Here is a 26,956-nt window from a genome sequence, read left to right as displayed (position 1 = left end):
ACGCACTTGAAGCTCAGATTTCACTTAAAACTCTCCAGGTTGTGAAAGCGGTTATACAATTATTTTCTTATCGAATGCATTGCTGCAGCTTTGAGCGTAATTTTACCTTTTTTATGCACTGTTTGGTAACACTTATCTTGGCGTGCAAGAAAGAAAAGCACAGCGTTTGAGAGTCAATACCATTCTCCTGCGTCACTTTACAGTTAGTTCACGCAGCCGTTAAGCATGTTTTAATCTAACCAGATTATCGCAGGTGACTATCGTCAGTGCTTCGACATGGCTCGTTCTTAATTTTCACTGGCATATAAGTCATTTCAAAGCAGAGCAACGTGTTCGTCCTTATCAGAAAGTTTCTTGTAGCTATTGTGGCTGCGACGATCAGCAAAGATGATGCAGGCGTAGAAAAAACAGGCAGAAAGGTGTCAAAATCAAACATTTTGTTTATTGCAATAAATTGCGTCCTTGAACGAAAGAAGCTCTGGGGAGGCGACTTCAACACGTGCACCTTGCAGATTATGGAATAGGAAGGAATGTCGCTCTCGACCACACTTAACATTAACATAATTAGAACTTTCCCGACAGCGCGCCTTCACCGTCGCGAAATCTCGAACATCCTTGAAGCTGTCGCCATCGATATCGCGCATCTCGAGCGATATGGTCGCGTCCAGTGAACATACTACAGATAACTTGCCTTGCCTCCCGAGTAGAAAGCGATAAAGCCACATGCCGGCAGTGATAAACATCTTTATGAAAAAAAAAAGCTTCGAGAGAGTGTTCTGTCAAACGCAAGGGCTTCACTTCCAGGTCAAGCATAATATCGCGTATTCATGTCTACACTACAGAAGTTATTAGTAACTTGTTGATGTTGCAATATTCAAGGCGCGTCGATGTCACGCTGCCTTGCTGGAAGCGGTTTGCGTTGGTAACGCCTAATCTGAGAAAGAAAAACAAACTTCACTTGTCTGTGTAGAAAACGCAAGGGGAACGCGTTGTCGTGTGTGTTTTTATCGGCGAGCGTGGGAAAACTTGGTCTGCGAATGTGGTTTCTTTTCGCGGTCTGAGCAAAGTGTGCCGCTGGCAGCGCGATAACTGTAGGAGAGTGCGAGGGAAAAGAAACAAAAAAAAAACAGCCAACACGATTCCACCATAAGCAAGCCGTTCTTCAGCTGCCTTGGTTCGTTGTTCTGTTGTCGATGCGGCTTACAGAAGGGCTGCATACAGGATGCTGCATTTAGTTCGTAGTCTAGGCAGACGTGCCCAACAGTCATGCCGGTGTTTGCGGGTTTAGTGTAGGTCAACTGGAGCAGTGAGAAAATCAACGAAACCGCGGCTGTAGTGTGCTGCATCGACTGCCTCCTTTTCTGCCCATTTTTTTCGCTGAGCTGTTCAAGGTTGGTGACTGTTTTGATTGATATTTGACCGTGGATGTAACTGATACGGAAGAAACTAGGGGAGTTGGCAGGGGTTTGCGGGCGTTGAAAAGGAATTGTTCGCGGACGAAACCATATAGTATGCACCTAGTGCTGGGAGAACCAGGATACGTGGTTTGAAGAGAGCTGCGTTATATTTTGTCCATTTATTTGCTACAGGATGTGCGGAGTACAACTGAACGCAAATATAAAAAAAACGCAAGAATATGGGTATGCCCTTTAGATGTTCCAGCTCACACTAAGCGGGAGTGCACAGAAGGCTGTCAGAAGGCATACGAAGCAATGGGGTGTGGTTGCAAAATGTTTCGAATTCTAGAAAGGAGTCGAAGTAGCTCGCTCACGAAGATTGATTACTGGCATCTATGACTATTATCTGATTATCAACAACTAACCTTCCAAAAAACAAACCTGAAGTACTCTTCAAAGTACCTTCTTCGAAGATACGGAACTTTGAATTCATTGGGTGTTCTACTATACTTTTCTTTTACCATGAAATCATGCAGCTTTTGCGCACTTTACAGTCATCTGTTGTTCACGTAGTTCCCAGCATTTCGCTTTGTCGCACCCTGTTGTTACTAAACCTCCAGCAAGCATTCCTTTCAAAGTTCGCTATGAGGAAACATAACATATGGGGCCGAATCACACGTTGCATAACGCTCAAAATGATTAAGCACGCAAGGCTCACTTTCTGACAGTTCCAGTTCTATACTGCTGTAGGAAGCAATGAATTTAGCTCTCACTCTGACCTGTAGGTTCCTAGTAATGTAAGTTGTATGTTACGGCGTGTTCAACTAAGTGCAAGATTCATTACGGTCTCCACGCGCGAATTGCTGCATGCACTGAGTTTGACTTCACACCATGTGCAAAGGTGGCAGGACGGTTCCGGATCATGGTCACGAGTAATAACCTGCGAGTGCGCTTAGCTGCATGAGGCTGGCAGAAGACGCTCAAGGTCCATGAAAACGGCAATTATTAAATATTTCTTGCGCTTTGGCTTCGGCCTTAGGTTGTCTCTAAGCAGGGTTAGATTACGTCAGATGACTAGTTCGTCGAATTTTTTTAGCGTCACCCATGTAGCGTCCTTCCATGCGTCACGGCATCCCCGCGAGGCAGTGCGGCCCGTAGGTAGGGCCAATGTTCGAGCTTAACGTCGTCTTTTCTATTCGTTATTTCTTTTTTTTAATAGAGCACATTTGCGTTTTTGTGCAGGGGCGCCTGCCGGCGTGCTTTCTGTTATTATAGTTCATCCTGTAACAGGAACCATGGGCTGAATTACAGGCATCGATGTATCTGGTGTGCATGTGACTCTCAAAATTTAATGTATTTTCATAGAAAGCAATTTGTTAGCTATGCATCTCCTTTGTGAACGTTTATATCATTCACCGAGATTAAGAAAAGTATTTTTCTCGATCGTTTTGAGACCAGTTTTGTTGTCTGCAAAGGAGAAAATAATCGGCACAGAGCCTCGAAAAAATCTGTCGAAGCTCACAAGAAAACAAAAACGGCCCAGGTTCAGCATAAGACCTTCTTGAACCAAACTGTTTGGTATGAATACCATACCATTTCCTTTTTACACTTTTATGCTTGTTCCCGACGCGCTGAAATGAACGACTTCTGGTATTCGGCACGAATAAGCCTTGTTTTGTTCTTTATAGGCATGAAAATCAGTTTTCGGGATAAACTGCGACTGTTCTTTTCACGAGACACCTTGTTCATATAACCCTTCCTTTTACCGTTAAACTCAACCCTGTATAGTTCCCTGACTTAGCTTGAAAAAAAACCAGTCACAGAAGACAAGGGACAAGAGAAGGAGTGTACACGCCACAACGACTCGACTGTCGAGTTGACAGTTCAGTCGTTGTGGCGTGTGCACTCATTATCTTGTCCCTTGTCTTTTGTGACTGTTTTTTTTCAAGTTACTATGAAACAACTGGCCCGCATTTCAACCCTTCTTCCTGACTTAGGTCATTCGCGAACTGCAAGTGGTCTAAATTAATCCGGTGCTAATTACGGCGTTCTTCAAAATTACAGTCGCTTAGGGGCGTTAATATCCGACAGTCCCCAATCTGCTTTCACTGTTAGGTGGGCGTTATGTCGCTGTTAGGTTGGCGACTGGAAACTTTTTTCTTCACATTAGGTAGGAATCATGCCACCATGCCAGTTCTCGCCTCGGACGCCCCGATTGATTTCTAAAGTGCTTTTTTGAGACTAGTGCTTGACTAAGTTCATGCTAGCGGTGTCTAGCGACACAACTGGCACAATGAATAAGTATAGCTACTTTATGCTTGTGAATCCACGTGTTTTGTGCTGTCATTTTTTTTCTGTTAGTCATCGTGCAGTATAACGTTTATCGAGATGCAAAGTTTGGTTGTGCCCATTAATTAATTTTACGGGTAGTGGTGCAAAACATCCTAGATGTAAAATTAACAACGCCTTTCCTGAGGTCTTTTTTGGATTGGTTGGGAGCCTCGAGTTCCGTGCCCGGCTAAGGATAGTTGCTGAGGTCACCCGACCTTCTTTGAAACTTTAAGACTACCCTTTCCTAAAATTTGTTTCCTTTGTCACCACCTACTAATACCAACTAAGTTTTTGGTCTTCTACACCGCCAGTGTTTTTATTTACATCGTTATAAAATTCTACAGATAACATTTTTTTATACCTTGAGCTTGGCGCCTGATAGCCTTAAAATCTTGCGCTCCACTAAACTAAACCCAACACTGCAGAACACATAACAACGCCGTTTCTGGACCATGCATTTAACGAATGGTTACGCGAGTCTGTTAGAGTATTTAAAATACGGTTGTTTTTGCGTCAATGGTAAGTTAGGTTGTCTGTACACTTTTAGCTGCCGACATCGTTCAGACTCTGTTGTATGGGCGACATTATCGTATTTGATCAAAGTTCCATCTTGAAGCTGAGGGTTCCCTTCTTTATACAGTGCGCAATAAAGGTATATCTGGCAAAACGTGCCGCACTAGTACTGCGGGCTGTTCAAAGGATGCCATAAATAAAGAAAAGAAGGTTGCTGCGTTAATAAATTATACCCTGCAGGGTTAACTCTTGATTTCGTTTTCTTTAATTTTTCTTTTTCTGTGGTTCGTAATATTCTGCCCCGTATGCATGGCCCAGAATCCTGCTAGTGGCTCTAGGAAATGTCATGGAAAAGCATGGATGCAAACATGAACTTGTTACTATTCAGCTATCGCGTACTTCGACCAGCGCCAGGGATAGGAAAGTCCAGCTAGGTTCGGTTTGAATTACTTCGGCACACACTGGTGACTCAAGGATAACTCGTCACTAAAACGAATAATTCCTGTGCGTACAAGAAGCTGCAGAAACACCAGAGATGGCCACATTTTGTGAGGCGTGGAAAATGAAGTCGCCTTGTTTTCGCACGCGGTGGTTCGAATCCCACTCGGCCATGAAGTTTTTGTTTTCTTTCTGCTGAATACCGTTGTCATGTCAACGATATGACGCTTCAGTTGATTTTCTTCCGGCCGCTATGCGAATAATTGGCGCTGACGTCTGGAAGTTTTCTACACTTTCCAGCGCGTCGAAACGGGCTGATTACCTCGGGAAACGTACGCGAAAGTGTTCGCGTTTAGCTTTACGCACATTTGTCGGCCAGGGCGCTGAAACGGTCTTGCCGCCGCACAGGAAAAGAAGAGATAGGCAAATATCGCTAGTAATGTTACTGCGCAGAGCTTCTCTGCAATACAGAGGCAGTAATTTGAAGCGTTAAATGCAAATGGGTCCACCGAGATTTCGGCCGCTAACACGTACTAAACGCGTGCACCTAAAGGCGAGCGTAGACCATTCGCTTGACCAGAGCGCTGTGATGGAGCGAATCGGCGCAGGCACACGCAGCGAAGCACAGTCCAGGGTCATAGTCGTCTCGTAGGCTGTTCCGAAATCTGTTCGCCACCCCATATTTGTTTTTCGCTTATCTTATTGCTAGCACGACGAAGGCCACTCCCACATCTCTACGAGGATAAGGTTAATTGAAGAGATATGGAAGGGGCGTTTGCCCTGTAGTCAGGCAATCAGGTTGATGATAATTATGATTGCCTGCGCACACGCAACCGATGCTCCGGACAAGCGAGGTGTCACCAACTGCTTAGCCTCATGCTCAACGTTTCATGGACAAAATGTCGTAGTCAACGTATCACTTGATATTTTGTTGGCAGTAGTTTACTGAACTGTTTTAAAATAGATGATTGTATTTCTATTCTGACATGTAGGCATAAGACATGTAGGCATGTAGGCAGCACATGTGCTGGTACGTTTTTAAAGAAAAAGCGAAACGCTGATTGCTGAGATTGTATTGTGGAATGCTAAGCCTGTTCCTGTAGAGAACATTTCGGACAGCGGTCGCCTCGTGTTCGTATGCCTTACGCTCCCCTGCGAGGTGGTGACTCTGAGCACTGAACACGTTCACTGCACCATATCCTGGCTTAAGAGGTTTTTTTTTCTTACTTCCAGCCACTTCCACCAGCCACTTCTTAACCGCACACCCTAATAAATAGGCGTCTGTGCGCCCATCACCGCCACCTTGTATCGGCCTGCCACCTCACCTCTCGCCCACCTTCGCTCTTCAGAAGCGCCACCCATAACTGGAAACTCTACTTCCGCCTTCCACAAGGCCCACATCTACCAGAAGTCGACCCAGCAGCTGGAACGAGAAGCTACGGCCAAATGAAATTCGGAGACGAAATGGGGAATACAGGTGCCCTCCATAAGCCCCTTCCATTAGACATCACTTCCCCGCTATACTTGCTTAGCTGCCCGTGACTTGGGGGCACCCGTCCACCATTCACCACCACCCTCTATATCCACCTTCACCTAACTTCCCCTTTCAGAAAATGGGGTTGCGTTCGTGAAGTCTCGGCCTAGAGTAAAAGGAAAAGCATCAGAAAGGACAAACTATATAAAAATAAAAAAGTAAACCATTCGATGTCTCATCGCTCTATTTGTTTTCACACGCATTCGCAAAGAGAACATCGTCATTAGAGCTGTGCATAGTTCCCACACCATCAAGCCGATGGGGACGCTTTTTGAAATGGCAATAAAGCGCTAATATAAAAGTATGGGCGCTTTGGTACTGCTGTAGGTGGCGCCTGCGTAATAAAATGGCCCTGCTAGTCTGTGTTATGCAACGAATGAACGCGCTTTTAAGCGAACGTACCAAAATCGCCTCAGAAACGACGTAGTATACGTGATTACGTCGTTTAAGTAGTTCGCCGGGGCACTGGTGGCGTAGTTCAAGGTTTTGGTTCTGTGCTTTTGCATTTGGAGGAAACGCAGCCTCCTATCCACGACAAGATAGCTTGATCTTGTAAGGTGTGGTTGAGCAGGTGCAAACGTCAAATGAACTGTAATCATACTGCTGTACAAATATTGCTGCCGAAGTTGGTGTTTACTACAGCATAGCTATAAAGAGCAGGCGCACGAATGTAGTGCATTGCATGTAAGGCTAGTTCATTCGGGAAGGCTTCATAAATGGCTGTAGCCGCTTACGAGTGCTGGCCAGGTCCTTTGCCTGCGTCGATTCTTTGACGTGGCCAGTGCGCATGACATTCTTGACTGATTCAGGCTGATACTTTTTCTGCTGGGCATCCTTCGGACAGAAAACTTCGGGATGTTTCGGAACCGTTTCTTCCTTAAGATCATGGCGGCTTTCGCGTGATGTTCGCCTGAATTCGCCGAGGCTTAAACTAAAAGCACTTCATCTTAATTGTATTGCTAATGCACCTGTGGTGATAGTAAATACGAAACTACCGTATAGGTCTTGCAAGTGCTCTTGAATGCCGTGATAGTTTTGAATCGGTAGCATGAATAGTTAATGGCTAGTAACAGGCTCTACGTCTTGCTGCAGGGCCCAGCATGATCAGGCGGCTCAGCAAGAGCGACCGCTATGATCTGCGGCTACCGGAAAATGGCGAAACACCACCAAACCAGAGACAGGTGTTCACCCAGCCGCACTTCGACAGCGAGTTCGCTGGCGTCACCAAGAACAAGGTACGAAACACTGCAGTACTTTGTAGCCTTCCTTGCACCAGTTATTGCCAGTGCTCTTTGACTACCCCGTTGTAGAACTCGTACCGCAATGAAATGTTTAAAAATTGGGGGTAAAAAGTGATACGAAAGGTGAGAGCCTGCAGACTGTTGTGCCCTTGTGGCATTAAAACAGAACACTCAAGCTGTTAAAGAAATCGGAGCGCCTGCCCCAAAATAAGGTGGTGTGGAAATATTTTCCGACCAGAGCATTAACACGATTGCGCGCTTCAATAATGGGATAAAGAGAACGTATTCTCCAACTGACGCTGACCTGTCGACAACAGACAAAGGTCATGTTCTCTAACTTCACTGCAAGCGTGACCAAGCTGGGCAATTCGTTTTCTTGTAAGATGTACGGGTGTCTTCAGGAAGTTTTTTGTGGGCGTTTTGCTTGCAACAGTAATATTTAAACCCCCATTTAGGCTTCGCGGTTGGCTGTGCTTGTGGCAGGCCCTGCGAATTGTGGAAGAGCTTACCGTACAGTGTCATTTCTTACATGTACCAACCACTCTACATGTACAGTTTATGTACAATACAGTGCATCTACGTGATGAGGTTCAAGGTACTGTGACCTGACGCATGATTCGAGGCTGCACACGAGCTGTTATGATAGTCAGTGCAGTTGCTTATTATACGTCGAGTTTACTGTGAACACACGTGAGACTCTGCAACTGCTGGCTTGACATCGCGTGTGCTAGAGCTAAGAAAGGTTGCATCAGCTCTTGAAGGCCTGGAAACTCTGTAAAGCTTGTAAAACGTAGCGTAGTTGTAGTAAAGTGACCAAGCAGAGTACTACTCACAGTTGCACGAAGTTTTACTCAACTAGATACCATGCGCCATCTCGGCAAGCTTCGGCAAACTTGTTGAGACGTTCTTGAACCATGTGCGTTACCTGCTAATGCACTTAAATCTTCGCCTCCTTTCTCAGGTTCCAATATGCGACCGCTTGGCCAACTCGATCCGAAAAAGATGGCACGTAAAACATCTAAAGAAGAAGCTGCTGGGCTTCTTTCCGATCATCGGCTGGGTGCGCGCCTACGACCTGAAGCGGTGGCTTATCGCGGACATAATCGCTGGCATCACTGTCGCCATTTTTCATGTGCCACAAAGTGAGCGTTTCTCTGTTTGTACTCGCGTAAACGCAGGAAAGGGATCATTGCTGTGAATACAGGGCTGGTGGACACCAGTGAAACTGAAAAAAAAAATCAGAAAACAAGCAAAGGCTGCTAGGAGAGAGAGAGAGAGAGAGAGAGAGAGAGAGAGAGAGAGAGAAATGGTAGAGGAGAGGCAGGGAGGTTAACCAGTAAAATGTTCCGGTTGGCTACCCTGCACTGGGGGAGAGGGATGAGGGGATCGTAAAGGAATGAGAAGTAGAGCAATGCGGTCCGTAGCACGCACGACAGGCAATGACACACGCACTGTAAGTCACAGGCCGCCGCAGCTGTAAGTTGCACACTTTGAGGGTTACAAAACTGCTAGGAATTTTTTGTTGATGTGAAAGGGATAACGGCACCTCCTGACCAATTCTTCACTTTCCTATTGAGAACAGGCACCCCTTGGGCCACGCGCGATGACCGCTGGATATAGACGGCTTATTTATCAGCAGTTAAACACGATTAGTGCGCCATCCTCATTGGTCATTCTGTGATCACGTGATCAAGCAGTGGTGAAGCCATTGGTTGCACTTAGAGGAGACCCCGTGCACGCACCTGGCTGGCGGATACTACCGGGGCGCGCGATGTATTGAGTTACGACGGTGCTAATAGTATTTGCTCTCTGGTAATGTTCTAGCTGAAAAAAAATAGTTTGTCAAAGTCCCTAAAGGGCGGCATGCGTTGTGTGTGTAATAATAAACTGCTTTTATTAGTGTTAATACGGCTTCAACTTAATGCTGGGTGGCCTGATAACTGCTGAACAGACAATTCTTAAACTAAATTTAATTCATTCATTCATTTATTCAGCATACCCCTAAAGGCCTTCCTTCAAGGGTATTACATAGGTGGGGGGGGGGCAGTGTAAAAACATGTACAAGAAACATCATAAACAAGCAAAGGAACAATAGACAGGCTAGGTATATCGTGGAAAAAATAATTAAACGTCAGAGAGTAAATAAACAAGCAGGCGATAAAAAAAAACAATACAATACAAATTATAGTTTTAAAGAAAAAGATAAGGCATAGCGGAAATGAAAAATACTACAGTGTGCGTATTAGGCACGAAAAGAACCGAAGTAATCGCAAAAGTACAGCAACTGAAAATAAAGGAAACATTCAAAAATTTCGGACATTTCACATTTCAAATGCCAACATCGCTGCGGATGAGAGCAAGAAATGTGGAGGCGTTAAATTCAATGGCTATGTGCGCGGTAAATTGTTCTTTTGTATGATAGGGCGCGGTATGAATGACTTCGCAAATGCAGATGAACTACATGCGGTGCGTTTAACTTTGTGCGGATAGTCGAGCCGCGGAAAGAAGGCTGATGATGATTGGAGAGAATCGCGGTGAAGCGAAGGATAGTGATACAGCTTATGGAAAAGTGCTAGACGTGATAGTTTACGGCAGTAAGACATAACCATAGTTCATCTGTTTTATCTGAGTTGAGCTGTTGAATTTGTTTTATCGAGCGGAATATGCCTACATGGTTCTCGTGGCAATCTTGCATTCTTGTAAGATTGAGCAAGACCATACTTGCTCAAACGATTAAACCTATACGTATTCAAGGCCTTCGCCTATCATCTGGCGCGTAAAAAACATCCCCTGTAGCAAGGCTGTGTGGGGAAAAATATGAGCTTCCACTAAAGGGCAGAAGAGTCGCACTTAATGGGTCCTGAAAATCTGTTCACTTCTGAAGCACCTCCGCTACCCTACCTTTACAATGTGCCTACCCAGAACATTGTTCAATAATAGCCCCTTGTATTTCAGGCCTTTGCTACTGTTCTTCGAGGCGAAATGCCAAGAGTTAGTGTGATATTGGTTACAGCGTCTAGTACACCTAAGACATGATTCACTGCCCCCATTGTACTGCCTCCCCACTGTATGTGACTTCACATTAACACTCCTTCCCACAAAAGCAAGCACCGAAGCAACAGATATTACAGAATGCTTTGCACTAAAACAAAACAGTGTGACACAAAAGTTTATACAGATGGCTCAAAAACAGCAACATGCCTTGGAAGCGCAGCAAAGACTAATGGCAAAAAATAATAGACTTGCTACAGTATGTATGAATTTTTTTCCGCTCAATGGTGTGCGATTTGTGCAGCTGTAGAGAAAGTAATAAATGAAAGCATAAAGAATAGTGTTATCTACTGACTCACGAGGTGTACCAAGGGCACTGCACTCTAGAATAGTTTTTAAGGGAACAGGATAAGCCTTATTCTTCCCACATACAGTATGGTGCACTGTTAAAGGTTACATGCTGTCGCGTGAAGCTGGCTTTCCGCGAGGCGCTGTTAAGTAAAGCCGGAAAGCATGCCGAGATGATTATGGTCCAGAGTTTTTTTTTTTTTTTTCGGCAATCTGTCCCCGTGCATAGATATCATTTCTCACACCCACAACGCATCGATTACCTCTCCTCGCTGCTGAATTGGCTTTTTTCATTCTGTGGTCGCGTTTGGTGCGAAATAAGCAACATTTTCTCCGGACTAGATTATCCACGTCTGAGTGTCTTGGTTCATGTGCCACTCAACGTGTACAGTACATGTTGCTGAATGCTGCAGAATGAAGTCTTGGTTGCTTGAGTCCAGTTGATTTTTCTGTATTCATTTTTACCGGTTTGCAGAAGCTCGTGGGATTTAAATATGCTGCTTTCGCAGAAACTGCAGCAAGGGGAAAAACTTACTTGATGTACAGGCACTGCCTGCGAGCTGGAGAGGCAGGGTGGGGATATTACAATAATATTCCAGTTCCATTCCACTGGCTACTCCTGGAACAGCAGTACTGAGAACCTGGCGTAGCATCATCTACTAGGGCAAAGGGCGGAAAATTAAGAAATTACATAAAACGTAGCATCAATCCGGCGAAAGGTTGAGAAACGAATTTCGTGTTAGCAGGCACCTTTGTTTCTCCTGTTTAGTGAACGCCACTACAATGATTAGCAACGCAATTCGTAGTCAGGTATGTAATTTGCTTTCTTTTCATAAAGATATGCGTGCTGCTTCGAAATTGGGGATTATAGGGATTTCGTGCAGGACACAGGTGGAAGGTGGTTTCGTACCGTGTGCTCGTTTTCATGCTATCTACAGAGGTGCGGCCTTACACTTAATGTGTCTTTTGTTTTTGTTTTCGTGTAGGCTTTGGATACTCCCTGCTGGCCAGCGTTCCAGCAGTCAATGCTCTATACACGGCTATGTTTCCAATGCTGATGTACACCATCTTTGGGACATCACGACAACTCTCCATCGGTAATGGCTATGTCTGATCCCCTTTAAGCATGCTAAAACCCTGATTTTAGCTTTCGCTGTGTCAAGAGCTACGGTAGTAATCCCTGTGAATGCACTCTGTAACGAGACTTATTGTTATAGCCTCCTAAATAGTGTAACAGGAGAAAATTTATAGATATAGTGTTACAGTATATGCTTGCTTCGAGAACAAAAGCGTGGTGCAGAAAAAGGCTCAAAATGAGAAGTAAACAGCTGCAGGCTGGATAACATGGCTATACACCTGACACATCCGTATTGCATGGTGTGGCTTAGACTGGATATGGTGTACCAGCTCACATTTCTTTTATGGTTCATGTGCACCAGGACAACAGCCTCATCAGCCAGTTGGCGACTTTCCGCCATGTTCTGGCATGTGGAAGGTTGTCTACAGTCTGACGTAAACGATTGCAGGGGCTTTCGCCGTGGTCTGCATGATGACCGGAGCCGTCGTTGAGCAATATAAGGAAGAATTCGGAGCAGCGAGCGTGGCCTCGACTTTGATGTTCTTCGTAGGCTTGTATCAGGTGAGAAATCAGTACTAATACCAGCTTATATGCTTCTCGTTGTAAACTTCACAAAATGGTGGCATTGAAAATGTCCTCTTTGTCTAAACTTTGCCATAAAGAAAGGTCGTTGTGTTGCCTCTAGGGGAATTTGATTTTCCGTAATTTAGATTCCTATCACGCGAAGTCTGGTGAAAGCTGCGGACATGCAAGGTATGATTATGCTCGGGACAGAACTACCGGATTAGTGCCATTCAGAGAACGACTAAAAGCGAGCAGTGCTGCGGGACGGAGCGAACATACTGTTCGAACAGGCAGAAAAAAACAGTGCGAATAGATAGAAAAGACAGTGCGAACAGACAACGGACGATTCTGCTCTTGTTTGCTCCCCATCGGATTAGTGCTTACGCTCTAAAAAAACTTCTTTGCATAGGGAGGTGAATACTAGCGCACTCTACTTTCACTGATGCTGAAGGTACAAAATATTATAACCTGTACTTACTCAATGATATTGGTCTAAAGATCTTTTCAAATGGAGCATAATGTACTGGACATCAGAAATGCGCTTAAGAAATCGGTTCCTTTCTGATCTAGCCTGTACCGTTCGCGCTGCATCGTACCTAGACTGCCTGGTTTGCCTCATACTTATTTTACCGTTACGCAGCTGGCACTTGGAGTTCTGAACCTCGGAGGACTCAGCGTGTTCCTGTCTGAGCAGTTTGTGAGTGGCTTCACAGCCGGAGTATCCGCCCACATAGGCTCGAGTCAGTTAGGAAGTCTCTTTGGTATACCCGTGGGACATTTCTCCGGGACTTTCCTGCTCATTAGGGTAAGTTAGATTAGCGCGTGCATGGCTAGAACCATCATGACGTTTTTTACAATCTTTTGCTTAAAGAGCCGTGCGATATTAGAAACATTGCAGGAGACAAACAGAAATGGTTAGAGTTTTGAAGGTCTCTGCCCCATGCTAGCGCGGAGTGCTTGGTAATTGTTTGAACAGTGATGACAAGCTTGGCCACATTTAAGCAAAGTTCTAGAAAATTTTGAGTTTTGAGTAAGATTCTAGAAAATTTGCGTTTTCAGTAGGAGTCAGCCTCAAGAATTTCAATGTTTTCTCTCCGCAAGCCACGCATTGTGAGACAAGGAGCAAGTGAGCGGGGGAGTGAGTCCACGTCCCTAATCATGTGGCTTTCTAAAGGTACTTATTTAGCAATACTGCTTATCTCATGGGAGATTATCACAGAAAAGACACATAAATAATCTCAAAATTTATGCAAAGCGTTGAAGCACCCCCTGCGCCTAAAAATATTTGAAAATCGCAGATACAGAAAAGGAACAAGGAAAAAGAAACAAGAAGGAACAAGAAAAGGAACAAGAAAGAAGGAACAAGAAAAGGAACAAAAAAACAAATGGAACAAAAGGAACAAGAAAAGCGCTCACTACCTATAAAATTTAGCTACTAGGTACTGAAATGCCAGGAATATAAATTATGAACAACGCAGTAGGTACTAGCTTTCAAAATTCAAGACCAGTGACAATAGGAATGCAAAGTGGAGAATAATAAGATACGGGACTTCATTTAGAACAACTTAAGTGAAAGACGATCAGGAGTGAATATTATATACCAAGCAGTATTAATGCTAGCGTAATTGTGAACCAAATCAAATAGCTGTCTAATCAAATCAATAATCAAATAGCTGTCTGAGTACGTTATCAACTTAGGTATTAGTTGTAAGAAATATTTCCACGGGTAATGCTCCAATTTTCTACTACCAGACTGCGATTAATTTGATTGTAATTGTAATAAAGAAGCAATCACTGTATTTAAAAGCAAAAAGAATTCATTGCAGCCGCTGGCCAAGGCGATATGAAGGCCCTGACGAGCTTTTGTTTATCCTCTTGTAGTGGGCACTGGTCGACTGTACACAGGCATAAAAAAGAAAATATGTAATCCCACTTTTGAAGATATTGGCAAGAGCGTATTGGTAATATTGAATGAGCTGATGTGGTTGTCACCCGTCCCACGATGCCAAAAATGCCAACGACTTTGCGTAGTTAGTTTGAGTGGAGGTGATCTCGAGGTAAAGAGTACAAAGCACCATCACAAAAGAAACCTAAGCCTTGTTGCCAGAAAAAAAAACAAAAACGAATGGCCCTTGGGTAAGGCGGATTTTAGTGCTTGTCGTCAGAGCAGGAGCACAGTGTAGGTGTTAAATTCATCCCAATTTATTGCACATGCAGCCTCCGAATACTTGCGTAGACTTTTTGGAGATGGCAAGGAGATCAAACCGGTTGTTAAATGTTTTTTCTTTGAGTTCGGTAGAGATGGTGTGCTGATAACTCTCTCCCTCGCGTTTTTAATGCGATAGCCTGTGATCTAAAGGAGCTTGGGAGTATGTCTCCTGCATGTACGTAGGAATACATGGGCTGCTTTCATGAAAGATATGCATCGGAGCAGACCACTATTCAGATGTGAACACTGTTTGGGTAACACTATTTTTGGTTCTACAGCTCTACGTGAAATTCTTCACGCTCCTGCCAGACACACACCTGCCCACGCTGGCGCTCTCAGCTTGCTGCATCTTTATCTTGCTCTTAGTCAAGCTTGCGATCGACCCTTTTGTGGAACGAAAGATCAGAATGCCGGTTCCCATCGAGATGATGCTGGTGAGGCAAACCAGTCTTTTCTATTCTCCTCGTCAGAGCGGAAAACCTTTCTTCGGACAATTTACCAGATGTTTTGAAGGAATCCGACGCCAACTTGACCTCCTGCATTTCTGCCGTTTACCAGAAGCACGTACGAGGCTGCCATGGCCAATGCCATGAATGATTGAACTTTTTTGGAGCTGTATTTCTCACCTAATAATTACGTCATTGCTTGACCGTGGTGTTAAAACTCGGCGTTAATATTGTCCAGCCATCTCCTAAAGGTTGGTTTTGCTAGCAATTTAACATTTATGTTGCTGCATCCCCCATATGCATCAAAAGAAAAGAGCTTTTTTCTCTTCATACATTTAGTGCTAAATGCGGGAAAAATCACTTTATCTGTAGCCACTCGGGACATACAGTGCTAAGCTTGAAGGGTGCCTTTCTTAAGTCAAGAGGTTGTTTTTAGCCCTATGTTTCCAACAATAGATGCACAGTGTGATCACGTTGAAGCTGTTATTGTTTTTACATTAAATCCCTGGCATCTGCCAACTTGAGTTGTGATGAACTCGAAACGCCAACCCCTTTGTAAGCACTAGTCTGCTTTCATCCGAGTTGTCTAAGTTGCTAGTGGAAGGATTGAAGTTTGACGGCCTCCGTTATTTTTCAGGTTATAATCGGCACGGCAATATCAAGTTACTTTGACTTGAAGCACAAAGGGTTCGAGATCATCGGTCCCATACCAAACACGTAGGTTTCTGTATTCTTATTTTAAATTGTGCGTTCTGATGTGCACCAGGGTGCGTTTGCATTTTGGACACAAAGCGTATGCACTCTACTATTTATGCAGAGAGGGAAAGAAAGTTTTGAAAAAGTTGCATACATGCGTATAAAAGCTAACAGTGTGTAGACGTGGTGGAAAGCTACAACCAGATTTTGTTTCATAATGTTGATCAGTTATACAATTATGATTGACGCTTGAAGAAGTTTGAGTTTTGAATGAGCTCAAGATGCATGTTGAGCACAGCAGCGGTGGAAGGGCGTAAGCGTTTTTCAAGTAATAATGAGTGAATCGATATTGCAGTCTTCCACGGATACGCTGTGCCCAAATATTTCAGAGACATGGCCGTAAATTTGTTTTTCAGGTTTCCGGAAATTGGTCTTCCAGACCTTAATATCTCTCTAGTCACAAAGGTCGTTGTGCCGGCTCTTACCATCGCCGTCGTCTCGTTCGCCGTCACCGTGTCACTAGGCCGAATCTTCGCTAGGAACCACGGATACGAGGTCGTGCCTAATCAGGTAAGAGCGCTTTGCCAATACTTTTTGCTATTTTCGACAAATAGTTTAACACACATGACGAGCTCAAGGGCTTAGTAACGTTAGCTTAAGTGGGGCGTGCGCAAGTGTGACCATCAAGCGCCAAAGTTTTGCATATTGACGTGAAAACTACGCCTGAAGAAAGTACTATTGATAACAAAAGTAAATGACCCTCCCCTCCAAGTTGAGAATCCTGCTGCACTGCGCCGGCATAGATGCCAAGAGCGCACCGTCAGGTGGCTCCCGCATGCAGTGTGGCATAGTTAAGAATGCTGGAGAGGGGGGAGAGTTCAGTTTTGTCCCTGATTGTACACGAAAAACTTTGCACAGATGACCTCTCAGAAAATCGTATGCAAGATTGACGGCAGTGATCAATAAAACATTTTATTTACCTTGAAAGACCTGTGCTAAGATTCTTAGGGTTTTCTCAATGTATACAGTGAAGACAGCAGAATGCTTAAGTGACACTATCTACCGGGCTAGTTGGTTGCGATCCATATCTACCAGTAACGCGAACACAAACAGGAAGAGGATGCAGATAGGACAGAGCGCTGTGACAGAATGCTGCGACTAAATGCTGCCGTTACAGGCTAGCGTTGTTTTGTACGTAGCAGCATATGCCGAACGTCACCGCAGCAGTGGCCAAGTGCTTGAGCATCCGCCTCGCATGCGGTAGGTGCGGGGTTCGATCCCCATTGCCGCTGGGTACCCACCGGGGATACAATGGGTACAAGCTTTCCCCTGGTCTGGTGCTCGGCTTACTTTGGGTGAAATGCTTGTGAAATGGGTCTTTGACCCCACCTTGAGAAGTCGAAAATGCCTTGTGCTATGGCAATCTTTGGCCATAGATGCCCTTATGCCATAAAAATTCATCTTCATCATATGCAGAACGTTTCCATCAGAATGTTTCAAAGAAAATACATATTTACGCGTGCGCACTTATATTCAGTGATGCGAACGTGTCACTGTGTACGTCTCAGAATCAACAGGAAGCCATTGTGCCAGGGCCATGCTTGTTGCAACGAAAGAAGGCTTAACATGAGGCCTTGAGTAGATTTTTCTCAGAAACAGATAAATAGTCCTTAGCTTAAAGATTTCACACAAAGAATCTACTTTATTACAGGAGCTGCTGGCTCTGGGTATGTCCAACTTCTTCGGTTCGTTTCTCGAGTGCTTTCCAAGCGGTGCTTCGGTGCCACGAAGTTCCATTCAGGACAACGCTGGAGGAAAGACACAGGTGAGCTGGAGTGGTCATGCACAGTAGACGGGTCTGGTTTTTCTAGCCATGGAAGAGAGCAATATTTAGGGTAATTTGTGCAACAGAACTCAAAATTGAGGTTTGAGAAGCAGTTATGGCCCTGTCTTTAACATTTTCCGCGTTTCCTGCTTTGACATCAAATGCACTTCACTTTTCAAGTATTTACTCATGCAACAGGAAAACAGTGTCAACGAATCAAATTCTGCATTTTGCTCATAACAGTTAGTCATTGGAATTTTTTGTACATTTTTTCTACCTGCGTATTGAGTTTTGATGCCTCTATTCTGCATAAAAACTTTGCATGCTCAGAGCAGAGTCATTGTAAATCATTTAAATTTATTTAGACTCATAAAATATGGCATACTCGTGTGACATGTAGGGCTCTCTGAAAGCTCGTTTTATGTGGGCATAATTTGTTCGTACCGGGCGCACAACACTACAGATATTCCGATGCTATGTTGCCTTTCAGCTCGTGAGCCTAATCAATACTGCTTTGATTGCCATTGTACTTCTCTACTTGGGCAGCTACCTTGAGAACCTACCAGTGGTAAGTTTTAGACGCCTTCACCATCAGTTTTCATCAGTTCTATGAGTCTCCATCAGTTCACCATCAGTCTCAAACTCCTTCACCAGACTTCACCATCAGTCTTCCTTGAGAGATATATTAATTACTTTTGATATCTCTGCAATTTTCGGCACAAGAGGAGGTACCCATTTTTACATTGTTTCCTTTTCAGGCACTCCTTGCATCAATCATTTTCGTGTCTCTCAAGAAAGTTTTCATGCAAGTCAGGGACTTCTATAACTTCTGGAAGATCTCCAAGATTGACGGAGTAAGTAAAAAATAGTCTTCATTGCTAGGGGGCATAAGGTGGAACCAGGGATTGAAATCGCGTGCATTGTTTAGCATACTTGATATTTCATGTTGTGCACTCTGAGCTAGATCAGAGCTGATGTGCACCAAGCACCATGAGGAATGCGAATGGAGTGTTGCTGACAAACAGCTTTCTTTGTTGTCGCTGTTGGAGGCGTATTTGAGACTGACAGGTTGCGTTTTTTTTTTGTTCCCGCATAGCAAGTGTGGCTTGTGACATTCTTCTCGACAATCATCCTGGAAGTGCAACTCGGGCTTGTCATCGGTGTTGTCTTCTCTCTTCTCACCCTTGTCTACAAAATACAAAGGTGCGTTATGCCATTGCGGAGCATTTAGACACACGAGATCAAAAAAACTGCACGCAAGCATGTTGGACAACTAATTAACGTTGAGAAATGAAAAACAATATTTTTAGGTGATTGCTGCATAGTCTGTGAGCTAAAAGCAAGCGACATTCATTAGTGAAACATTGTTGACAAACGCTCATGAGGTCGATAACTGTCAATTTACACTTGTTTCAGGCCAAGCACTTGCCTGCTTGGACGAATTCCAAACACTGACTACTACGTCCCAGTGAAGAAGTACGGAATGGTAAGCAACGGCGTGTCAGTTCTGTTGCTGAGACGAAAGAGCGATATAAAAATGCATGCATACGAAAGAGTACCGAGGAAATTATGCTAAACTACAAGCAAGAGCAAATTGTACGAAGTCATTGCACATCCAACATCTGGACATTTTAGTTAATAGGTGGAAAGTTGAAATAGGAAGCCGAAAAAAAAATGGATATCTGTTACAGTCAAGGCTGCTGGGGCGAAAGCTAAATTATTTTGTTGTCACATGCCTAAGTCTTTAAGATACGCCGAAACATTAGGAGGAATTTGTTTAATGACTTCACCCACATCTCCTCCAATTTTGTTTTTTTGATATGTTGCCCTTACTTGGCTGCCGTGGCTAAGCATCGTATACCACGCGCTCATCAATAGAATGCCTTTTCCACAGAACTGCGGTGGCGTCTATAGACCATTTCGTTGCTCAGTGCAAATATTGATTTGTGCGCATAAAATTTGGGCTTTTTTACCACGAGTTCTGCGGATGTGCGGCAAAGTGTAAGGCCTACCACTGTAGTGCAAATAATGAAGCTAAAGGCCTTTAGTCGAGCTGTAGCTAATGCAATGACATCCCTGTTGTTTGCTAGCATGGTGGCTTAGCAAACGCCGGTGCTTTTTAAGAATGAAATATGATCGAGCCCTAGGAAAAAAAAAAAACGTTGCTTTACAGTTATTGATTACCTTGCCTGTACTAATCGTTGACCAAAACGTCTCTGTGGGCAGTTCTTAAATGAAGAACGTTTGAAGAGAGTGCGTGCAGCTAGCCTTATCACGTAAAAGCGCCGTTCATCTATGTGGACACTCCTCGGTGGCTTAATGATTGTGGAACTCTGTGGCTGATGCCAAGGCGGCAGAAGCGAGTCTTAGTCGCAGTGTCCACTCGTCAAATGCAAAAAGGTCCCAGTGCTGCGTGATGCTAGGGCTCATTAAGTAACCACAGGTGGTAGAAGCTAATTCGGGACACTATAATGCGGCGTCTCTCAAAGGCCCAGTGCAGCGGCCGTGCGACGAAGCGCGAATATATAATTTAACCTGACTCTGTGAGGGGGGGGGGGGACGAGCCTACTTCCCGGATTAGTGCGCTGCTTAAATTTTCTACTTCTTTTACTTGGCTAAGGAATAAACGATTATTTGTAACGTATACAGCTGTGGCAAGGCAAACTTAACTTTTATTTCGGCACGTCTATGAACTGGCGCTCAAGTGGGCGTTGTGTGCTCATTGCGTTTTGGTAAATGCTGCGAGCATTGAATATAATAACTGAACGTTGATTTTCTTAGGAGACATGCGCTATACGTACGTTAATTGTTTTTCAACAGGCGAAGGAGATTCCAGGCATCAAGGTCTATCACTTCGGTGGGCCACTACACTTCGCCAACGCTGAGTTCTTTAGGGCGGAACTGTCCAGGAGAACCCTTGTCCGTGTGCAGTGAGTGGCGCTTCCTTTGGCTGTCGTAGCTCTGTACAAAACAAACCTTTTGTTGGGCTCGTTAATACAGAATGGATTGATCGACGATGAGTGAAAATTATCAATTTGTCTGAGAATCCTCAGTTTGTACTTTATGGTTGTCGTAGAAGCGGTCAGCTTATATGCGTAACTGTACATATACTTAAGCCATTAAAACATTACGAGAGATCACCTTAGTGGATCAGACCGCAACATTCCCTGAAAACAATACTTATGACCTTGAACTTTGATGCATGGCTTCTTTGGGCTCGTCTTAACCATTATATTCCGATAATTATGATCTTTTACTGCTAGGAAGAAAAGTATATTAAGTGTGATGCACTCTATGCAAGATAAAATGATAGGATTTAGATGTGGACCAGACTCTAAGCAGTAAGATGTTCTCGCGAACTGAATTTGTTGACACCAGTGTCCCAAAGGTCAAACGTGAGCAGTGAAAAAGTTTTATTGTGCGGTACACTTAAATGGTAACGTGGCTGATTATTCGCGTTTTGTGTTACAGCAAAGTGCTTGCAGCGAGGAAGAAAGAAGCTGCTGCAAAGCCTGCGCCCCCATTGTACTGGGTGAGTGTCACGTTACCCCTGTCGTTAAAATTATGCGCGTAAGGACGCCAGCTGAGTAGCATTTAGGTGTCGTTTAAACATCGACTTGGAATGGGGTACGAGAAGACCGGCAAGCGGCATTTCAAACTTAAACGGCCCATTTCGAAAGGTTCTCTTCTTGAAAGAGGAAATTATGTTGTCGCAACGGCCCCTAACACGCGAATATTTGGAAACTGGGTCTATTGATAAATAGGCATGTGTTAAACCACAGAAACGCTGCACATTTAACCATACAAGATAATGACAAATATTTCTCAGTGCTTTCGGTTCAAGCAGCGCAATGCGATTGGTAGTCACAAATAGCCTGTTTAGTCGGAACAAAATCACTTTTAAAAATTAGTGGTGGACTGCCCTGAAACGCCTTGTATAATTAACACAAATTTAATACAATTGTTGCAGCGTAAATAGAGTTCATAAGAACTACGAACCACAATCTGCATTTGTGTAACGTTGATGCATTTCCGCCAGGTGAATGCCGTACAACCGACTCCCCCTCTTTACGACGAACTAAGCGAGTCGACGACGAGCATTCGGACAACAGTGGGCCCCGATGTGGATTCTTCTTTGTCATCCTCGTCTTCGATCTCTCCTCCGCCCACGCCGTCAAGCACAGACGGCCAACTGCCTCGCCACATTGTGCTGGACTTCTCCAGGGTCACCTTCGTCGATGGCTCCAGTGCTGTTGTGCTTAAGCAGGTAAGCGACCACTTCGCCATTAAAGCGCTAGTTTAAAAGCCTCATTAAGGAAAAACTATGCCGTGTGGTAGAGCCCCCGCGCGCGTGGTGGGCAGGTTGCAACCTGCCCACCAAAGCACCATGGTGGTAAAAAGGGTACAAGCTTTCCTCTTGCCTGGTGCTCGGCTTCTATTGGGTGAAATGTTTTGATAATGGGTCTATAACCCCACCTTGTGTATTCGAAAAAATGCGTTGTGCCATGGCGCTCTTTATTCAAAGATCCCCTTGCGCCATAAAAAAATCATCACCACCAAATTTAACTAAGATAAATTTAATGCAACTGTCACTTGATCACCGCGGCAGTGCGCAACAGCTCATTGGTCGAGAGATCCAAACATTCCCGAAGAACTATCTGCGCAACAGTGAGCGTTACGGGACCTCGGGAGGAGCAACCCTAGTCTCACAAGCCCGACGGGAGGCTGGGTCGGAAACAACCTTCCGGGGCAGCAGCCCATCGCTTAAGTGCTGCACCACTGCGCCAGTAGCGGTATGTGGACTTGCGCGATGAGTGAATCAATGTAAGTGAAAGAGTACTTGAGCGGCAGGGATCTCCAGTACTATCTCACTGTAGGCTTCAGGGAAGCATCAGGGCCATCCCGTATTTTTTTGTGTATGCTTCTTGGCATTTTCTATTTCCAAGAGTTCACTTTGTTGTTCAAAGGCTGTTTATAGTAGTAAGCTAGCCGCTCACGCTACCAATCTTTGGGATTCGGGCCGAGGAGAAGCTCTCAAGTTTCTAGAAGCTCGCGCCCGTAACATCTGTCAACGCTGGCTACACCTTTTAGTGGGTTTTATCGAGCAAAGCCGTCTAACCAAAATTCCAGAGATAAAAGCATTTCCTAATTTCTAAACAGCTTTGCCGATCCCTACTTCTTTTTTTGAAAGCTTAGGTTTATTTTGAATGTGAAGCCTTTTTGAGCACTCGCGCAGGTGCGAGAACAGAGCTGTACCGAGAATTTTTCTGCAAATGGTACTTTCTGTGAGGGAGTTTTCTTTTTGGCATGCATTATGCCGTTGCAGAAAGGAGTTGTAGAGAGGAATTCATAGTGATTACTTTCTGCTAAGTCTTCATATCGTAAAACCAGAAATGTTTGTCCTCGGCAAGCCAGCAGGCGCAGGACAAATCCATGAATTGCGAAGTTTTTTTGGGAAAATCAGTGTATTGTAATGTGTCTTGCAGAAATGCCAGACGTCAATAAAATGTCCTCGGAGCTCTCTGGCTGTGCTCCATTCAGATTCTCTTTTCTCTCTTCCCCCCCCCCCCCCCACTCTACCTAATTTGTGCCTCCAGTCACCATTTTTATAGCTATGTACCTTTTAATGGCACCTGGAAAGCTTCCTAATTTGAGGTCTTGAAAACAAATGAATTACGTCTGTATGAAAAGAGTAAATAGTTTAACGTACCGTTTTGCCATGGTTCCACGCCATGCCTCTTTCTCATGTCCTGCAGTAGAGACCTCGTATGGTAGGTAAAAAGGGCTGGAAATGGAGTTAGGCTTTGAAGTCAATTGCCGAAACAAAACTATCGGCGTACTTGCCCCTTAGAATAGAACTATTGATCTGCCAAAGTATGGTAAGCAAAATAAGTAAAATCATTACTTAAAACCTTATGAATTACTATAACTTTATAATTTATGATGAGCCATGTTGCTTTTAGGTGATCAATCATTCGTTGATTTTCTAGCATTTTCAAGTTTCTTAAGGGACCCAATATTTTAAACAAACTATAGATATCTCCTTAAACACAAGACATTCTTACCCTGTGTTTAGCACATCATAGCCATTGTTGCTTTTGCGCCATAAAAGCCAGTATAACTAACATAAGTTATGATGACACTAAAGTTTCCAGTGCCACATAAATATTTCTGCTAATGCGAGTTAGGGAGCATAATTCACGTTGCATGCGTATTTCTCGAGAGGTCACTCCTCAATTCCGGCCATTACTATCCCAGGTGCTGAAGGAGTATCAGAGTATCCACATCGGCGTGTACATTGCGTGCTGCTCAGGTAAGCTTTGAGTTCGTATTTACGTAGCGTTCTCAAGCACACACTAACATCATGTGCAAGCCCTACGAAATTTTTTGCCCAGCGATTCGTGCAGTCTCCGCAAGTTGCATTCCTTCTGCTTATGTTTTCAGCGCCCGTGTTTTCAATGCTCAAGAAGGGTAAAGTGCTGGAAGAAATTCCTGCTGGCAACTTCTACCCCTCGGTGCACGACGCAGTGCTTCACGCGTTGAAACTGGAACAACAGGCACGTATGTTGTTTTCGTGCAACAATTCTTTGACACCCGTGGAGAACGCTGGCAAGCGTTAGTGGGTCCGTGAATCCGTGGTCCGTGAATCCGTGGTCCGTGAATCCGTGGTCCGTGGGTCCAGAATCGAAGATAAGCTGCTAAAAAACATTTGCCACAATAGTCTTTGCCTATCGAATATGTGAGAGAGATTACACAAGGTGTTTCCTTTCATGAAGTGCAATGAATGAGCGGGCCGTTACATATTAAGGGGTCTTTAAGAAAGCAAGCTGTTGGGAATCACTTAGTCTATTATATTTGCAAGAACCTGTCTACCTGGTTGATGACATTCCGCAAGCTGCATTTAGAAACGTGGGGACATGCGACGAGCTCAAGAAAAATAATGAGGATACAACTGCGGCTCCTCCAAAAACTTTTTGCCTGCATGAGGTGTGGAGCAGGCGCTCGGGCTGCAAATGGTCCCTTCGGAGTTGCATTGGGTGCCTAGCGGCGTTGGAGTATTCTTCTCTGTGATATCCTGCTGCAATGCTTTGTGTAGGAGAAACTGATAACGATTAAGAGGGATGGCATGCGAGAGCGTTTCGTTTTTAAAAGACGTCACTGAGACGTTGCTGAGCGAGGTTGTTCTCTGGATTGCAGTGATTAATCCGTGATAATATGGCTTAGCGTGGAGAGGTGGGATAGTTGGTTCAGGGTATAATTAAAATTATTAACTATGATTATGGTGTCTACTCTCTTTGTTCGTGTGTTTCTGTACGCTGGAATGATGTCTCATAACCCAGGATAAAATCGGTGTGCTGGTAGTGAGGAGATGAAGCTCTGTGGCACTCAGCTATTCGTCTGAAGATATCAAGCAAATGGAATTCGTGAAATAACTGGATGAAATTAACGCCTACTGTCTTTCTCGGCCTTCTCCAAATAGCTCGGAATCAGTGCCGCACTGCTGGAAGAAATCTGAAGCATTACTTGACTTTTTCAAGATATAAGAGAAAGCGTTTCGCGTATGCTCGGTGAAGTTGTCATTTAACAAATTGTTTGTGCAGATAAGCTATCGGTTTACTCTTCGCTGGTTGTAAAAGTATTTTTTTTTATAACTAAACCAAGTCTTTTCATATCAGCTAAGAACCGGAACGAGAACGAACACGATGATGCAACGCGCTTAGGATACGTTTGAAACGACACCGTTTTGACGCAGTGGGCAATGTGCAAACGCAATGCTGGAAAGCTTTAACACGCTAGTAATTAATTTACAGCCGCTCTACCCAGCCCTGTAAAAACGCTGCAAAAGATATGTGAATCTTGAAATTCACCGCCCATTGTTTATACGGGCTTCGTCCTGTGCGGAGAAGGTTTCGATTATCAATTAAGCTTGCGGATAGCATCCCAGTTTAGAAATAAAGCAGCTCAAATAATTCTACCCATTAACTCAAACCTCCGAATGTTGTCTTTTTCACATGCTCAGTAAAAAAACCATTGTTCTCTAGATACTCACGTAGGTTACCGTAAAGGATGGTGCATACTCTTAAAGGTACTTTCAATGCATAAGGAAGTGGTTAAGCTCCAAAAATGGGCAATAAAAAGATACGTAGACACGTTGCTTCCGATATATGCCGTTTTCTTAAGTGTACAGTTATATGGGAAGCTTGGATTCTCAAGTGGGATGCATTCTGCTAGCTAAATTTATATAGTGAGCCTTATATAAAAGCTTTATTTATATTTTAAACTTGATGAAAATTTGACAATTTCTTGCGTTTTTCTCAACATCAGGAACCAGCCAATGGCGACGTCTCCATGTGAGCGCGGATTGAAAGAAAGACACCGAAACGTCAACACTGCCTTCGTACCTCGGAAACGGATACTGCGTGCTGAAATGCTGGCAGTGCGACTTACTTGCGTCAGATATTCCCTTTTGACAACGTAGCTTATCGCGAGAAGATGGAGAGTAGACCAAAGCTTATGATTAGAGAATACTTTGTAAGCTGGCACCACACACTCACAACTGAAGGATATCATCTTAGGAAGTATTCTTTTTTACTTGTATATAGGATTCATCTTAGCATTGCAATATGCCAGCCTTTTAGTTCACACGCGTCACTATTTAGTTGCGCCGACGTACGCATTCTCGTATGTTTGAGTGAAATAAAGTATTATACACTGAGCGTGAGTTTCATCCTTCGTCTGGTGAAATTTATGCCTACTGTGCTGTGCGAAAAGTTTACTGTTTCATAGAATAGAAGAGGGCATCGAGTCCACGACGGTGGTATTAACAAAGATGTATTTGTCATACATAGCATAACAATATGGGGCACCTGCAAGATCGTGGCTATCAACTCCGAGCTGCACGAAAAAATTCTCCACCATCAAATAAAGTCATGGAGTCGGATAGTGCTGATGGGAATGGCTAGCCCTAAAAATGTGTTATAGTACTTGTCAACCATTATGGCTTATATTACAGCTGCAACTCAGTGCAATGAAACTGCCGCGGTTAAATACACTGAAGCTACAATGTTCCATCATAAACTTGCTGTAAGTTAGAAAAAAAGCTGCCTAACGGCACATGGTTGCTTGAACACTAAAGACATGGTTTTATTTTCGCAACCCCCGCATTCGGGGGATAATTTTTAGCACCCAGTCGTTGTGGGAAATTGGTATTGAGTCTATGCTGGCGAGCTTAATGACTACAGAAATACTGGTGTAGACTATGAAGGTTAGGTTTAAAAAGACACAGCATTTCGACAAATTACTAGGTGCAATGAAAGAAATGAGGGGGATCAATATAGCTTCGTG

The 26,956-nt window shown here is 44.1% G+C and overlaps 1 protein-coding gene across 4 annotated transcripts in view; it reads left to right on the top strand.

Annotated features, from left to right (window-relative positions):
* Positions 1-26,322, top strand: part of LOC144104265 (prestin-like) — a 75,841-nt gene extending 49,519 nt beyond the window's left edge. For 2 of the 4 annotated variants that reach the window (XM_077637159.1, XM_077637160.1), the window contains exons 2-20: positions 7,306-7,448; positions 8,416-8,596; positions 11,780-11,890; positions 12,320-12,432; positions 13,076-13,240; positions 14,923-15,078; positions 15,728-15,807; positions 16,203-16,356; positions 17,498-17,611; positions 18,102-18,179; positions 18,370-18,465; positions 18,708-18,814; positions 19,028-19,097; positions 20,432-20,541; positions 21,083-21,143; positions 21,651-21,878; positions 23,870-23,924; positions 24,056-24,172; positions 25,937-26,322. In XM_077637159.1, the coding sequence (XP_077493285.1) occupies positions 7,314-7,448; positions 8,416-8,596; positions 11,780-11,890; positions 12,320-12,432; positions 13,076-13,240; positions 14,923-15,078; positions 15,728-15,807; positions 16,203-16,356; positions 17,498-17,611; positions 18,102-18,179; positions 18,370-18,465; positions 18,708-18,814; positions 19,028-19,097; positions 20,432-20,541; positions 21,083-21,143; positions 21,651-21,878; positions 23,870-23,924; positions 24,056-24,172; positions 25,937-25,977 (2,172 nt within the window). In that variant the 5' untranslated portion in view covers positions 7,306-7,313 and the 3' untranslated portion in view covers positions 25,978-26,322. Of the gene's footprint in view, positions 1-1,289; positions 1,392-5,912; positions 6,157-7,305; positions 7,449-8,415; positions 8,597-11,779; positions 11,891-12,319; positions 12,433-13,075; positions 13,241-14,922; positions 15,079-15,727; positions 15,808-16,202; positions 16,357-17,497; positions 17,612-18,101; positions 18,180-18,369; positions 18,466-18,707; positions 18,815-19,027; positions 19,098-20,431; positions 20,542-21,082; positions 21,144-21,650; positions 21,879-23,869; positions 23,925-24,055; positions 24,173-25,936 lie in introns of those variants that run through there. The other 2 variants (XM_077637158.1, XM_077637161.1) reach the window with 2 other exon arrangements.
* Positions 26,323-26,956: the final 634 nt, after the last annotated feature.

This window comes from Amblyomma americanum, chromosome 9, assembly GCF_052857255.1.
Source record: "Amblyomma americanum isolate KBUSLIRL-KWMA chromosome 9, ASM5285725v1, whole genome shotgun sequence".
NCBI lineage: Eukaryota > Metazoa > Arthropoda > Arachnida > Ixodida > Ixodidae > Amblyomma > Amblyomma americanum.
The sequence above is the reverse complement of the archived record's forward strand: the minus strand, read 5'-3'. Positions and strand labels throughout refer to the sequence as shown.